This window comes from Sceloporus occidentalis, unplaced genomic scaffold (assembly GCF_023333645.1).
Source record: "Sceloporus occidentalis isolate IW3139 unplaced genomic scaffold, rSceOcc1.0.p SCAF_231, whole genome shotgun sequence".
In the NCBI taxonomy this organism is placed as follows: domain Eukaryota; kingdom Metazoa; phylum Chordata; class Lepidosauria; order Squamata; family Phrynosomatidae; genus Sceloporus; species Sceloporus occidentalis.
The window spans coordinates 338,616-355,481 of NW_028317211.1; the positions used below are offsets into that span (position 1 = coordinate 338,616).

The following is a 16,866-nucleotide window of genomic DNA, read 5'->3' on the forward strand; positions in this document are numbered from 1 at the left end:
GCGGGGCAAATCCTAAATATTGGAGTGGGAAGATGTACAGCACGGGGCAAATCCTGAAGGTCATGAGAGAAACAAAGAGGGCGGTAAGGGGGGTATTTGTATAGATATGTGTGCGGTGCGGGGTTGTTAAGTGCTCTGTAGGTAGCAGGAGATGAGGAGCGGGACACGAGGAGCAGGAGACGAGGAGCGGGAGACGAGGAGCTGGAGACGAGGAGCGGGAGACGAGGAGCGGGAGACGAGGAGCGGGAGACGAGAAGCGGGACACGAGGAGCGGGAGACGAGGAGCGGGAGACGAGGAGCGGGAGATGGGGAGCGGGAGATGAGGAGCGGGACACGAGGAGCTGGAGATGAGGAGCGGGAGACGAGGAGCGGGAGATGAGGAGTGGGAGATGAGGAGCAGGAGACGAGGAGCGGGAGATGAGGAGCGGGAGATGAGGAGTGGGAGATGGGGAGCGGGAGATGAGGAGCGGGACACGAGGAGCGGGAGATGGGGAGCGGGAGATGAGGAGCGGGACACGAGGAGCTGGAGATGAGGAGCGGGAGATGAGGAGTGGGAGATGAGGAGCGGGAGACGAGGAGCGGGAGATGAGGAGTGGGAGATGAGGAGCAGGAGACGAGGAGCGGGAGATGAGGAGTGGGAGATGAGGAGCGGTGACAGAGAAAGATTTTTCTAGAATACGCTTGAGGATTAGCGCTCCTTCTGCATCTTCATATCTTCTCATTCAGCGACCCTGCAGTATGTATTCTGTATATAGAGAGAGGGTCTATTTTCAGGACATATGGAGCTTTCTTGCTCGCAGGCCGCATATAACGTTTATTTCATCCACATGAAATATAATAAAATGGAGACAAACAGAAATAATATTTTTTACAGTTTTATCCAATCTGAAATGTGCGGCTCTGAATATATTCATTTATTTTTCTTGATTTTTAAAAAAATACTCCGTATAACGAAGTGTTTTATCTTTTTATGCCATTTACAGGCAGGATCCAGATGCGCATCGCTGTTTCCGAGCTATAATTATTTTTCGATTTGGCGTGTGGGAAATGTAGCCGTAATAACGCTCGCACGATCCAAACCCGGCCCACAAAAGTATACATTGTACATCAAACTGCGTTTTCTCGCACTAGTGAAAAAAAAATAAAAATTCAGCAACAGTAATTCCCCCCTCCACCCCCGTGTTTATTTTTTACATTTTTGGAGATTTAAGGGTCAAAACACACCTATTTTTAAATAATATGTTTGGGAGTGGTGAGCACTAGGATTTTGAAGAAAAAAATACATTTTTTTTTTTCTTTTTATTATTTATTATTATTATTTAGTTGGGTTTTTTTTTTGCACTATTCTTTATGAGGACCCAGTGCGACATGACTAGTGATCCCCTTGGGGGTCTTTGCAGACTGCAGGGATCTCGCTTGTAACCAAAAAAAAACCCCTGATGATGTCAAGATGTAAATAAATAAATATGAAATAATGTTTGTTTTTTTTGTTGTTTTTTTTTTTTTAAATTAAAAAATGTTTTTGTCGTTTGTTGTTTGATTCACTCTACAGATTATCATAAACTCGTAACTAAAAAGGATCGACGGGAGCCGGTCCGTCGGGGGCCCAAGGCAGCCAGCTTTACCGTTTCCATAACAACCAGGGGTCTCTGTCCACCTCGACCTAGGAACCAAGTGACATTTTTGAACCTGATCATTAACCTGTTTGCGGTAATTATGAGGTCCAAAATAGACCCGTTCCTTCCCAAATCAAAGTGGACGAGGACGCTCACACTTTATTAACCCTTTCCTGATACTTTCGTACCCCCCCATCCCTCCAACTATACCTAAAGATAGCGGGAGCCCTACTTCATTCCATTCTAACAATGGGTGTTTATTAACCCATTAGGGCAGTTACGTGGCAGAAGAACACATAGCTGTGGAATCCTGGTGTTTATTGAATGAAATAGCCGCAGGAATCTCTGCGGTTATCGGCTTTTATCCGTGCGTGCGCGGCTTTTAATGGTTCTCATATATATTTCCAGCGCTTATACGGAGCAGATCCTCCGGGGCCGCTCTGAATGTGTAAATCTGCCAGTCTGTTCCTTCTGCATCCGTGGCTTTACATGCGCAATCCCACCGAGATGGCAAAATAAACACTTCTTTTGGTTTTATTTCCGTTAAAACAACATATTTCTGGGCCACAAAGCAGATGTCGCCGGGCAGCTTATAAAACCCTGCTGCCGAGAAGCGCTCCGGTGCAGGAATTTTGTGCGCTTGATTTAGGCAGGCGGAAAATACTGATTATATCGATTTTTCAAATGCGTTCCACTTACCAGCCAGTCTGTGCTGCAGAATCCACAATATTGGGTGAATTTCATACTTTTGGGGGCCTGAATATATATATTTTTTTTATTCTGGGGAGCAGATCTGGGAATTTATATTTCTTACCCTTTTTTTTTACAGCCCCTCCACTAAACACTGTCTCTCTCCCATCTCCTTCTCTCTTTTCTCCCCGGTCTCTCTCCCATCTCCTTCTCTCTTTTCTCTCGCCGTCTCTCCATCTCTCAACCCCTCTTCTCTCCCCCATCTCTCTCTCTCCTATCCCCTCTTTCTCTGCTCTCCCCCATCTCTCACATCCCCTCTCTCTCTCATCCCCTCTCTTTCTTCTCTCCCCCATATCGAGATCCCTCAATCTTTCCTGATCATTTTAATCCTGCAAAACTATTCCCCATTTTAGTTGCCCTCCTCTGAATTCCTTCCATCAATATTCTTCTTGATGGTGTCTCCACTACTCTAAATTAAAGGGTTAAATTATTTTCATAAATATTAAAATTTAACGTTCTGAGCTCTAGCTGACATCATCGTAATTGTTGTTTTTAACTGCATAAAATAACCATTATATCCCTAAAGTGATTTCACGTCGGAGTCACCGACAAAATGTAGCAAAAAAATGTATCAGAAAATGGAGCTATATTTAGAATGGACAGTGACCTTGGCTTTAACTACAAAGCAGCTTAAAATAGCAGTAAAGAGGCAACTAGCCGTGTATTAGTGTAAAAGTCAGCTTTTATGTTAATTTTTAAATAATTTAGATGTTTAGGGCTTGATTTAGTTCCTCTTCTAAAATCTAGATGTTTTGCAAAAATTCAGCTCAAACTCGAACGAAATACTCAAAGGAAAACTCCTAAATGTTAGTACAAGTTGTTGCCACAGCAGAAGCTCATTACGACCAAAGTGGTACAGTCAGTACTGTGAGCAGCTTTGCTGATGTTTACTTTGATTTCTGTGTGAAATGAATATATATTTTTTTTAAAGAACATAATATTTTTGTATCAAATATGCGCCCTGTGGATTATTATTATTTTATTAATTATATAATAATTATTATTAATAAGTACTAAGTTTGTTATCTCCTCAATGGGATTATTTTAAATGTTGATGTTGGCTATAAAAAGCTCTGTTATGCTTAAGATTCTTCACAAGCTGATGGAGATCTCCTCTTCTCTATTGCCAATCCCGCATGTCCTGTTATCCTCACCATGTTCTTCATGGGCCGTTCCCTAGGAAGACCCCCCCCCCCAAGGTCTTCCTAAAATGTGTTTAGAGTAACGCTAGGAGCAGGAAGAGAAGTGAGCTTGGATTTTGGTGGAAATGTGGGGTCTGGGTTTCACCCATTCAGTGACCTTGGTGTCTCCCGGCAGGGTTACTGAACTTGCTGGTCCGGGTGAGGAACGTGGGCATCGTGGACACCAAGGTGTGGTCGCTCAGCGGGGACCGGGGCAACAAGTGGCAGCAAGCGAATGTTCCCATCGACCCGTCAGGGCCTTTCCAGGTGAGCAGCTCGGGCTTTAAAACTGATAACATATACTGCAGGTAAATGCAGGTAGTCAATAATACAGAGAAACGGAATTCTGTTATTTCCTAAAAACATGACCTCGACTGACAAGGCCTGAAGATTTAAATACGTTTATTTATAACATTACATTAATTTATATAGCGCTGGCAGATTCCGTAGCGCTGTTACAGTAGGGGAGAGTGAACAGTAGCAGTAACAATAAGATTAACACAGATCAAGAAGCGCACCTGTTCTGGAGAGCTGACAATCTATTAAGACGTGCCTGAGAAGGGGGTGTTTTTCTGGGTGTTGTTTCTGTTTTTTGCCGTATGCGTTAAAGCATCTCCTGGGAATTTATTTCAATATTTTCTATCCGTTAACATATTTAAACCTATTTTATCAGGAGGGGGAGGGAGGGAAGCCAGGATGTACGGCGCGTACGAAAGGAGAGATTTAGTAGAAACGGGTGGCGTCAGGAGAGGGAAGTGGGGGCCTTGGAGGAGAGGGAAGGGGTACAAGGGGAGGAAAGAGGGGCATGGGAGGGGGTAGAAGAGGCACAAGGGGAGGAAAGAGGGGCTAGGGTAAGCACAGGGGGGGAGAAAAGAGGGGGCATGGGAGGGGGTAGAGGAGGCACAAGAGGAGGAAAGAGGGGCATCGGGTGGAGGGGAAGGGGCAAAGTGGGGGGAAGAGCCATCGGGTGGGGGGGCACAGGGTGAGGAAAGAGGAGCATGAGGAGAGGACAAGAGAGATCGTCCTTTTTTTAGTAACCAGATTATCTGAGGGCACCGTGTGAGTTCTCGGGGGGGGCACATATTCCTTGTCTTCAATTAATTTGCCTTAATTGAGGTGAATCTGATTAAAGCAGAATCTGGGCTTCCTCGCGTTATGAGGTCAGATGCCCCAATGTCTCAGGACCGGTCTCCACTCGCCTTCCTTCCACAAAAGGTTCCAACGCGAGATGCGGCTGCCCCGAGGGACCCGCTGGCCCCCCGGAGAGGTCTACAGGAGAGACGTTTCACTCCCTCGGCACAAAACACACAAATCCAGGAGAAGTCCGCACCGCGAAGCGCAGGACGAGGAAAGAACACGACGCATAAACATAACATATGGTGATACTTAGTGTTATTGCCGCGACTCGTAAAAACCTCCGTGTAACTGTCTGTGAATGAGTGCCGGGCGTTACGCGCTATTCATTCTCCGCCGACGCCAACCTTTAAATATTCTATCAATAAAAACAGAACGGCTACAAATGCCAAAGTATTTAACGAGGAATCAATCCCGAGAGGTTTATCACGTCCGATGCCCAGACGGAAGGGGGGGGGTAGGGCAATAACACGCGTTTAGGTCTCTTTCAGCTTTATTCTTCAGCCCCCAGCCGGGGGTGCGGCGGGCGAATAGCGGCTGTCCTTGCGGGAAAGTTATTCTAAAAGCTTCACAGATGTTACCGGGATTATTAAAAACATCGAGTCACAAGTAAGCAGCTGGTCGGACCCCCAGCCATCGGCGCTTCACTGCCAGGGCAAAAAAAAGCATTATGTAGAATAATACGAAGAACGACCCCAAGGTGATAAAACCTAAAACATTCTCTAAAAAGGGTTTTTGGCACCAACTTAAACCAATTGAGGTGGGAAGCTCGCCAGCTTGAACCCTGTTGAGTTTGATGATTTGTTTTGTTTTTAGATTTTTTTTAAGAGAAACAGAAAAAATATTGAATTTATTTCATTCTCGCGGGACGAACACATTGTCCAAGTTTTTCCCCCCTTAACTTACCATTTAGTGAATAAGCCCCACAAAGTTCTAAAGAATGTTAATCATTGTAGTTGCATAGAATATCATCGCGAGCGGGGGGAATATCGGATCGAAGGTGCTGTTCCACCTGGGGGGGAGTTATAAATTATCATCAGAGACCCTCTGCGTCGTGTAAAAAGAAGCAAAAAAAACCCCCAACATTTCCGCGGAGTGCTTCCCTGCGCCATCGCTGGGCAGGGGTGGCGTGGATCCAAAACACCCAGCTTTGTATCTTTGTGAAGGAAAATAGTTTTTTTCATTAAAAAAAGGCAAAATGTTGAAATAAGTGAAGAAAATCGCTAAGTGCTCGGTGAAAACTGAAGAGGACGAGTTCACAGTAATATTGGTTCCATAACTCTTATGAAAAGCCCTTTAAGGGGCAGTTACCCTGACAGACGATTAATAACGCTACGCCGACGCGGTGCTTTCTTAACTTGATTTCACTGAGTCGATCGTTTGAAAGATTTGGGGGGAAAAGGGAAAACAAGTAAAAAATGGTCTTATAGGGGCAATGGCTGGTGGCCAAGGGGGGGGGGGGTTGCCCTGGATGCATTTCATGGGAAATGAGAAACATTATCTTTTATTTTATTACATTTTCTGAAATACAGAGAAAAAGAAACCGTTCTTTCTAATAAAAGTCCTTCCGATCCATTGTTAAAGACGGTTCTGTTCGTCTGAATATTTCCGGGTTAATACAGGTCCTTTGCACACGCCGGACCGAATAGATTGTAAGCTCACAGGGGCAGAACCCTCTCCTCCTCTTGTACCAGTCTGTCTAGATATGTGTTAACGTTATTGGCAAATTGTATCAAAATGTTGCTGCTACTGCTCAATTTTAATATCATTGTTCATTTTAACCTATTGTAGCAGCGCTGCGGCACCTGTTGGCGCTATATAAATAAAAGACGATGGAATTGAAGGTATATCTCGTCTCTCTCTGCACAGGTGGTGTTTGAAGGTGTGAGAGGCCCGGGCGTGGAGGGTGACATCGCCATCGATGACATCACTGTGAAAAAGGGGGACTGTCCGCGGAGGCAAATATTTCCAACTAAAGGTCTGTTTCGTGAAAGCGCACAGCAGTGCCGAGTATGTCTGAATATTAAAGATACAAACTAAGACCGTTTGGGGGAGGGGTGAAAATCAAAGGGTTGTTTTTTTTCAATTATTTTCCAATGATATTTGGCAGAATCCCTTAGTTCTGACCCCAAATTATACAAAAAATAAGCGTTAAGAATAACATATTCTGCACAGATGCTGTATTATTAAAACAACTTAAAGAAAGTACAATGTTTAAATTCTGATGCAAATTAATCATTTCCGATGCACTAAAAAAAAGTTGATATGTTTATTATTAGAAGAAAAAAAAACCTTTTTTCCCCCCCGATTGTCTTTTTTTTCAATAGGTTTGCCTAAAATCCTCCCCTGAAATTTTGAAATAAAAAATAATAATGTATTCTTTTTTTATTGACCGCAATGAATCCAGAATTAAGATGGAATTTCCTGCAAGAACGAACTTTTATGATAATGAAATCAAATTATTATGGACCAGACATTGAGCTCATAATATGACCTTTCTGTTGGTTGGTTGGTTTAGTCTTTCCTTTTAATCCTTAAAGTGTATTTCTGCTGCCGTATTTCATAAAAAAATAAAATTCTCCCCATTTTAAAATTCCAGAAGAAAAAGTGTAGATTCCGAGAATAAATTAAATAAAATAGAAGTCATATTTTTTATGTCTTCACGCCTGGATATATGCAGTGTAATAATGGATCTTATCTCCACCGTACACTGGTATTCTGTTTTTTTTCTGCCCTATGTCCCCTTACCGTCGGCTCCCGTGGCGGGTTTTGCAAAAGTTCACAAAGGACCATAATATTTTGGCCGTTTTGATTTATTTCCAAAAAGTTTGCTCACCGCTAGGCTTGTTGGTAAATAAAGAAACTCAAGTTGGCCTTGGGATGGAATTGTCCGGTTACAATGTATTTATGTTTTCCCGTAGAAGTGGTGCGTCCCGGTAACGCTGCCTCGGGACCTCACAGCGGATCTCGTTACTGGCCGATGTCTTTCCTCTTCTTTGTGCTGCTGAGATGATACCAAGCTGCTGCTGGTGGATCTTACTAGATAAGGCTCCCCTACCTTGCTCCCTTTCCTCCTCTTCCCTTCCACCTTCCGCGCCGACACACCAAAGTGTCCAGAAGTTACCAAAGACCGACAAGTATGACTGAACGAAGGGCCAAAAACAGAGACTAGGAGGCTCCTTCTGAGAAGGTCATCGTGTCTAAAGGGGAGAGACAAAGCGAGGACGGGAATGAAAAAAGCAAGAAAGGAAAACGGCAGAACGAGAGAGGAAGACGAGGGGGAAATGTTAATGTGTACAAACTGGAAAAAAAAAAAGACTTTATGTCCACTTGGGAGACGTGGCAAAAAGAAAAAAAAAAGATAAACAGTAAAAGAACAGACTCTGATTAAACATAAGCACAAATTTCTATTTGAACTGTACTCTGGCGATCGTGGCTGGGAGAATGTCCGTCTGCTCTGGAGATGCTCGGAGCAGACATCATACGGTAGAAGTCCCAGCTTCTATATCTTGATTTCCTAAGTAGATCCCTTGTGTGCTGCTGAATCATAAACATTCATATATACGCTCACTACAGATGCATGTGCTTCCATTCTCCATATCCGCATAGCCGCGACGTCACTGTTCATGGACTCCATTTTTAAAGTCGTTCCTTGGCCAACGAGACCTCCTTAGAGTAGGGTTTAGAAAGCCGCGGCCCTGTCTCCGGACTGTAGCTCAACACTTTCAGGACAAGGGTTGCTGAATCCTGGTTTGTAGACTTGAATAAGTAAGATGGTCAAACAGTAATAATGCTTTACCCCAATCAGGTTAAATTGCTAGTTAATTTTGCTAGGTCTTCCGGTTGGGACACCCTAGTTGTCACTCAGATGCTTGAAGACAACTCGAAGGGCTCCACAGGAGTTAATTTATTAAGTATCCTCGCTTACCATCCAAGACATTAACCAAAATATCTTGCCTAGATCCTTACTCTAAATCCCCCTGAACCCCAAGCATGTCTCCACAATACTGTACATAGTTTGATTTCTACCCGGGGCAGATAGAAGGTCCACCTAGCCCTAGATATATTTCCAAAATAAGGAAGACTTTAGTAACTTCAGAGAGCCTCCATCATTTAATGTATTATGGCAAATGTTGTTTTTTATGGGAAATGCTTTGGTTGATATTCTAAAAGTCACACAAGTCGGAGCTTCGACCTTCTAGTACCTTCTAGTAATCTAATCAGACCTTCAGGTCATCAGCATCACAGCGCTAGCGCCGATATGCTTATATTTTGGTGTGAGTTCCATAAAGATATTCGGTTTGGGGGCCTCGACGCAGCTACAAATTCTAGATCTTACAAGTTTTGCAAAATATTCCTAGAATTCTACGCAGATCGAGAGGTCTTCATATGTAGATTCGGCGTCTGTTACACGGAAGACTTTTCATTTTGGCCGATTGTAGCTCCGAACTAAACGCTAACATAAATGTAAAAAAATATAATAGTATTGCCATGGCAACATTTATCCATTCAAGAGTAAGAAAGAGACTTCTTGAGTATTTCATCAAATGATCCAACGTTCTATATTTCATTTATCGCCCAAACGCACCTCGAAAAGCCAGATAATCCAGCCTTTTTGCCTTATTTCGTTTGGCGTCCTTTGACCCGGCTCCCGATGTACGGATTGGTGAGTGTTTATTTTTGCAATTCCAATCCCCGTGATCTGAAGCCATAATAATCAGCTTTAGCTGGAATTTATATTCCGCTGCATCATTTGTCGCTGAACATAATGATTATTTTGTGTCTTTTAGTAAATTCAGTTATTGAAACCACTCGCAGCTGGCGCTCTTTGTCAGTCTGTATTTATTTTGGAGATATTTAAGCTTAACATTATTTGGCTATTTTACCCAATAGAGATCAGCGGCAGTTTGTGGCAGATCTAGCATTATCTGATCAATTTTCTGTGCTGGAGTTCTGTCCCCTCCTCCACCCTTACTAAGGCTGCTTGAACCAATCAGAAACAGCCAACAACTTAACATTAAGGGAGAGATAACGTAACCATGCGGATCCTGAAAACATTAAGTTACGACGGCTGCTCCCATGTATTTTTATACAGTTATGCTGCTTATTTTAATTGGTTATAGGCAGTTTTAGGGAACCTATGTATTATATATATATATGGAAGAAGACAATGCATGTTGTATTGAAATTAGACTTGTGCATTGGTATTCGGGGGAACATGAAAACGAACATGAATGTTGCATTTTTGTTGTTCAAACCAAAAACCCAATAAACTAATATGGCGGGTAAACGAAGACACACAACATGGAGAATCTTCATTTCTTCGTGTTTGTCTTCGTAAATATCTCCCAGCTCATCTCCCTGGTCCCTTCCCCCCATACAAGTCACTGCTTCTAGCCTACCTTAAGGCTTCTTGGCATAGCAGGGATTAACGGGAATCCGTAGGATCGCGCCAGGATTTTAAAGGTCCTTAAGAGCGACCTTATTGGTCACAGGCAGGGGGCTCCTCTGGCATCAACCAATGAAGAGCAGCTGCCCTTGATGCCGGAGGAGCCCCCTGCCGGAGACCAATAGAGTCGCTCTTACGGACCTTTAAAAACCTGGCGCCAAAGCTGCTGCGTACCGTGGCTGCGTTAACTCCGTATTAACCCCTGCTAGAAAACCGGCAGAAAACGAAGAGAAAAACAAACATGAAGAACGTACGAATATTCGCCCGAAACGAACACGGACATGGGCAAATAGTGGTGGAATACAAATGTTTTTTTTTTCCACAAACACGAAGACTTGGCCGGCGCCCGGGTCTATTTAAAGAATCTTCAGGCTGAGCGGGTCTGTCAGTCCCACATCCCTACTAAGTGTCTCATTTTAAGCTATCATATTCCTACATAAATTGCCATACGCACCTCTTGGGCTCCCCCTAGGGCAGTTATTTACTTACCCCCTCGTGTATATGTATATATTCTCATCTGAACTCATTTGCGTTTCCCGTAGACCCCTCGCAGAATCCGATCCGGCGGATTCTAATTCCACGAGCTTTACGCGTTTCATCGTAAACAGCAGGCTGAGCCGGCAGAGCAGGTTTAGGTTTTATTGTTAAAAAAAAAAAAAAGATTTCCCCAGACAAACATTCCAATGTGTTTGTAAGAACATAGCGCTCGGTGGCGCGGCGGGGTCACCCCGCGTAGGAGGACTGCGCTAACCACCCCGTAGGGATTATTTACTAAAAAATCCGTCAGCAAACCAAGCGCAATAAACACTGATATATGGATGGCCGGGAAGACCGGAGTTTGATGGCGAATCGGATGGTTTTGCTGCATGTTTTTCGCATTGCGAAGCATGCGTGGTTTAACCCATGGAGTGCCAGAAGCCCATAGAGCATTTGCTGTTTAAAGAAGGGGAGCAGTCACCTAACACCCTTGTTTTTAAAGTGAGCACGTTGAAAGACGCCATTATTATAGCATCAAAGTAAAAAAAAACATTACCGGTAGAATACTTTAACGCAAATTTTCCATTTAAAGGTGCAGCTCCACTTATACAAAACCTTAATTGCACTCTCTAGTAAGTTTAGCAAATACACCTTGGCAAATCCTTCATTTTATTCTTTTCTCTAAATGGTTAATCATAAAAAAAAATATATTGTTTGTATAGAAGGCCCTTGGGGGCCCCAACCTCATGTCTCAAATGGAGGCCCCGATATTTTTTGTTACGCCGCTCTCTTTACATCTTAAAAAACGGTCATACTAGATGGGTTGAATGCATCTTAATCTGCCGGCAGATTCTAAGTTTTATTATTATTATTTGTACTAATATTTAAGATATTGTGATGGGAAATAAGGAGCTACAGCTACTTTTGGGAACAAAGAATTCACCCAAACCTATTACATGCTGTGATTATTAAATTAAAAAATAATAAATTGGCATCCCAGGATGTGGCCGCTGTTCTTCCTAAATACAATTTAACAGGAGTCCCTTTACAACATAATAATAATAAACATAATAAACAGCAAATAATACGATTCAAGTTTTTAATTATTGTCCAAAAATCTAAATCTTACAGGTAGGATGAAAACTATTTTTAAAAATTTTAAACCATTTCTAGCTGTCGGCTTACTTCACCGGGCGGGCGCTGGTCTTAAAGTGCCAGACCTGCCCCGTCATCGAAATTGCAGCCCTGCCTGCCAATGTAGAGAATTTTTTTTTATTTAAAGTGATGAGTTTAATGGATTCCTGAATTTTTCACCAAGAAATAAACTCAGGGATTTGTAATCAGAATCTAAATCAAACGGTATTTGGGGTGTAAATGTTGTGGGTCATCGGGGGAGGGGTTGAAACCTGTGTATTTTATCACCAGAGATAAAAAAAAAAATATCTTATTTAATATCTATGTAAATATCTTAAATATTAAATGATTAAATATCTATTTAAACCCCCAGAAGTGGGTTCCAAAACAAGATAGCAGCATTTTTTTCCTGGAAATTATATATTTTTTGGCGGACACTACTCAGGGGATGGTCTTGATACAATTAATCTGACAACCTGTTAAACACGCAATGCACCAAACGTATTCTCCATGGAGCCATACAGCATCAAGCTACTGAGAAAGTTTTAACTGAAACAAAAGAATTAATGAAAATAAAAAAATACACTTTTCTAATCAAGAAAGTAACAAGATTATAATATATATTTTTTAAATATTTAATATGTTTTTATTATTCCCCAAAAAGCTTATGGTCATATGCCAAATAAAAATGTTGCCGGTAAAGTGCGAAATCACGCATTCTGTATGAGACTCCCCAAAAAACTACGAATCGGAATGTGGTCGTCAAAAGAAATAAACGAAAATAGTTAAAATTGCTTAAAAAATAAAAGGTTTAGTCACAAAAAGTAACAGAAACTTGTTACCATTTTCCATTGCTATGGCAACAGCCTATCAGTGCCTGTTTTTGCGTCATATGACAATGAAATATTCCCTGAATTTTTTTTTTTATTATTAATTAATTATAGAATGATTTCTGGGAAGGGTTTCGGGCTTTGAGCAGGACTAGCAATGATGCTATTAATACTGCCTTTAGTTACAAAAGGGTTAAATTACGAAGAGATAAGAAGCTTTCAAATGTCTCTAAAATGTTAATTCATCCGTCAGACATGACTATTTACACCGTGCGCAGCAGTGCTTTAACCATCGAGGTTTTATGAGCAGTGACTTGGTATTCACGCCACTGGCCATGAAAGGGTTAAGCCTCGTGAAACATACGCGAGGTCCCGTGGAATAAAACTGTGTACAGTACTGGGGGGGCTCCCAGTCCCGGCTAATTTCCCCAAATTTCTAAAATCTTGGAGTATTTATTTTTTTGTTAAAAAAAATCTAAACCCCCCCATTAGATCTGACGTTCTCACCTGGGCAGGACCTCCACCTCATTCATTTCCATGCACCGGGAACCCCTCCATTCATAACATAACCCTCATGATTTACTGAATCGCTTCATTTTTATTTATTTATTTTTACATATGGCTGCTGGTAGCCAAATACCCCCCCAGCTAAAAGTTGGCCTGATTGGGCGCCTTCCATCAGCCATCATGACATCATACCCCATCATGCATCGCCTCACTGCCGCGCCCTGCGGGAATCTGGTTGCTGACATCATACCGTTATCTGCTTTGTCAACCATGAGAATTTCCAGGAATTTATCAATTATCACACTTTTATTTTAGTATAAAAATGGTAGAAAAAAAAACGTGGGAATAAAATATTATCACAGATTTTAATGTTCTTGTCTTTATTTTTGAGTGAAAAGTTCTCAGTTATCTCCTTTTAAGGATCATTTAGGTGATTCTGACTGTTCATGAAAGATTACGTTACAGGAACAATCTTTTTCTTGGAGTTCTGTTGAATTTACTGTTTTTCATGGTCATTTTATGTATTTTGTTTAAAACCATGAAAAGAAACAAAAAACTAGTTCCTTGGTTACCTTGGTTACGTACTTCCCAATGCTCCGAGGGCTATCCGGTTCTCCGGGTCACAGCGCTCAATATCTAGGCTGCAGGAGAGGCTTTTAGGCACGCCCACTTCCTGAAACATTCCCCTCCCACCCCATGCAAATTTATGGTATTTGGGGCAATCCCCACCCCCATATATATATATATATATATATATATATATAGCTCCACCCCTTGTGCAGATAACCCCTCCCATCATGAAATCACTCCCCTCACAGAGGGAGGGCGCCGGAGCCTGGAAGAGCCTGGGTTGGCTATAGGTCAGTGATGGCAAACCTTTTTGAGCCCAAGTGCCCAAACTGCAAACCAAAACGACTTATTTTTTTCAAAGTGCCAACACTGCAATTAAACCTGAATTACGAGGGGGCGTGGCCAGGGGAGGGCTGGGGGGCAAGTCAAGTGAAGTGGCTCCGCCCCCTCGCACTCACCTTTCACCCCTCACGCTGCTCCCATCACTATGCGGCCATATGCGGCTATGCTGCTGGAAAGCTTATCTAAACGGCCGCTGGGTGCTGATGCCACCGGCCGGAGCTCCTTTAATCCTTTTATTTATTTATTTAATATGCCGGATCGGCTTGCCATATTAAAAATAAATAAATAAAGTATTAAAGTAGCGCCGGCCGGCAGCATCAGCACCCAGCGGCCGTTTAGATTCGATTTCCAACAATCTGATGGCCGCATAGTGATGGGAGCAGCGTGAGGGGTGAAAGGTGAGTGCGAGGGGGCGGAGCTTTCACCCCTCACGCTGCTCCCATCACTTGGCGGCCATCGCATACGGCCGCTGGGTGCTGATGCCGCCGGCCGGCACTGCTTTAATACTATTTTTTTTTCATTTAATAGCCGATCCGGCTTGCCATATTAAATTTTAAAAAAAAGTATTAAAGTAGCGCCGGCCGGCGGCATCAGCACCCAGCGGCCGTTTAAATTGGATTTCGGGCAGCCTGGCGGGCAATTGCCCCCCCCCCGGTCCAGCCCGCCCCTGGGCGTGGCTTCAGTGTTCTCTGGGGAGGGTTCTCCCCAGAGAACTGTGGGAGATGTAGTCCGCGGGAGCCGACGCCGTGACTACAGTGTATGACTGTAGTCACGGCGTGCCCACAGAGACGGCTCGGCGTGCCAACAGCGGCACCCGTGCCACGCGTTCGCCATCACTGCTATAGGTGGTTTCCGCTATCGTTTAATTGTCACATTCTGTAGGAAATCGTGTTCACCAAATAAACAGAAATAAGAATTATCACTAGCCCCGTGCGCTGTCTGCGTCAGATCGATGATATGAATCCCAAGGCTGCGGAATTATCACCAGGTTTTGGAACTATCACTGCTCTGAGGAACTTTCTGAATGATAAAATAATTGGCTTTACAATAAATGTAAAGTAACGCACTTGGGACATATAAACCCAAGAGCAAAATATAGCACTGGGGGGCTCTGCGCTGTCAGCGACAACAGAAAAGAGGGACTTGGGGGTAATTATTTCTGAGGACTTGAGGCTGAGCAGACAATGCAGTGAAGGGGTTACAGCAAGGGGCATTAGTAGCAGGAGGAGGGAGGAGGTTCTGCCACTTCACAGATCTCTGGTCAAATTTCACCTAGAGTATTGGCGGGTTCTGCAGACCCCATCTCCAGAGGAAGGCAGGATCAAAATTATCGGGAAAGAGATCTCAGCACGTCCGGCTTGGGGGAGAGAAGGGAGAGAGAGGTGATGGGGAGAGACATTTAAATACATCAAGGGATTTTATAAAGGAGGGAATTTATTTCAAAGGAGGAGAAAAGTTACAACAAGAGACCCAAATCTAACACTAGAGGGTCAGAGACTGAGATGGAATGGAAGGAATTTTTACTTTACTGAGAGGGTGGTAGATAAGTGGAACAGCCTTCCAGCAGAAGTGGTAGCGGGTAATACAGTGAGGGCATTAAACATGCATGGGATAGACATATGGCTCCTGAATCTAAGACGAGACCAACGACTGATTAAGGTTTGAGTCTTTACAGCAGGAGAAACGGGCGACTAGACGGGGGCCGGATGGGGCCGATCTGCCAGGAAATTCTATATAAAGTGAGTTTCTGCCAGGTGTACGATTGCCGCATAGCCTCCCAAAGCTGACAGAATAAAGAGGCCGCCATGTACCGCGCGAACACTTCTGTGCTCCGAGACACCTGCCTTTCCTTGCGGTTTTTTTTCCCCAACACAAATAATTTGGGCCGGTGATAAAAAATAAATCAAAGGCAGCGGCTGTCAGGAGGTGAGACCGCGCTGATTAATTGCCTTATTAGAAATAGATTAGACGGGTCCCCCTTCGCTGGAGTCTGACAGCTGCTTGACAGCAGGGTCCTGCCCGGGGGGGAGAGCGTGAAAAAGTTACACACAGTAAAAATGACAGATCCTCGCGCAGGAAGAGCCGGAATTCACCGCGCGACCGCGTGCTGCGTGGCATCTGTGCCCCCGGCTGTACAGGAAAACCGTGCAAATACAGCATCATCTGAGAAGGAGCCTCGCGAGGAGCCTCAGATCTCTTCATTCCAGATGTCTAAACTCTGCATTTCAATAACAACCTTCACCGCACTCCGAGACTTTACCGAAAGACGTTATATCGGGCGATTCGACGGCCCGTGGAAGAAAAAAAAAACATTAAAAACAGTAACGCGGCGTTTTTTTCAGGGCCCTTTCATAGGATGGTGGCTATATGATTTTTAGCGCTCCGATCAGACTTGCTAGTGCCTATATGCTCCTCCCCTTTAAAAGCTAACCCCTCCCCTTCCTGTTAACACCACTGCGCCTTCCTGTTCACGCCTCACGCCATTCCCTCAGATGTATTCATCAGGTACCTTATCAGCAACGGCAAATAAACCTGAAAGTCGTAAAAACATACATAATTTGACTGCATATTTAAATACATATTTATAAATATGTACATCATATATATTATTTTATTTTATTATTGACTTTTTATTGTTGTTTCATTATTATTGTTATTTGTATTAATATATATATAGTCATGTGATATTTTGGGTGACTTTCCCAGCTCAAACACCACACTGAGCTGATGCTTTATGGTGATGCTAATGAAGTCCGTCCCTCCATAGACTTTCATTAGTCAGAGGGTCTGGCTGGGTGATTAAGACCGAGCCATTCTGTTGTTCCCCACAGGCAGTATGATAAGGAGTCGGGGGGGGTTGCCTAGTAGATCGGGGC

At 43.4% G+C, this 16,866-nt stretch overlaps 1 protein-coding gene across 1 annotated transcript in view; it reads left to right on the plus strand.

Annotated features, from left to right (window-relative positions):
* The window catches only part of LOC149276685 (MAM domain-containing glycosylphosphatidylinositol anchor protein 1-like), a 127,600-nt gene that overhangs the window by 72,574 nt on the left and 38,160 nt on the right, over nucleotides 1–16,866 (plus strand). The window contains exons 17-18 of the mRNA XM_089503372.1: nucleotides 3,684–3,814; nucleotides 6,551–6,691. Of these exons, the coding sequence (XP_089359498.1) occupies nucleotides 3,684–3,814; nucleotides 6,551–6,691 (272 nt within the window). The remainder of the gene's footprint in view (nucleotides 1–3,683; nucleotides 3,815–6,550; nucleotides 6,692–16,866) is intronic.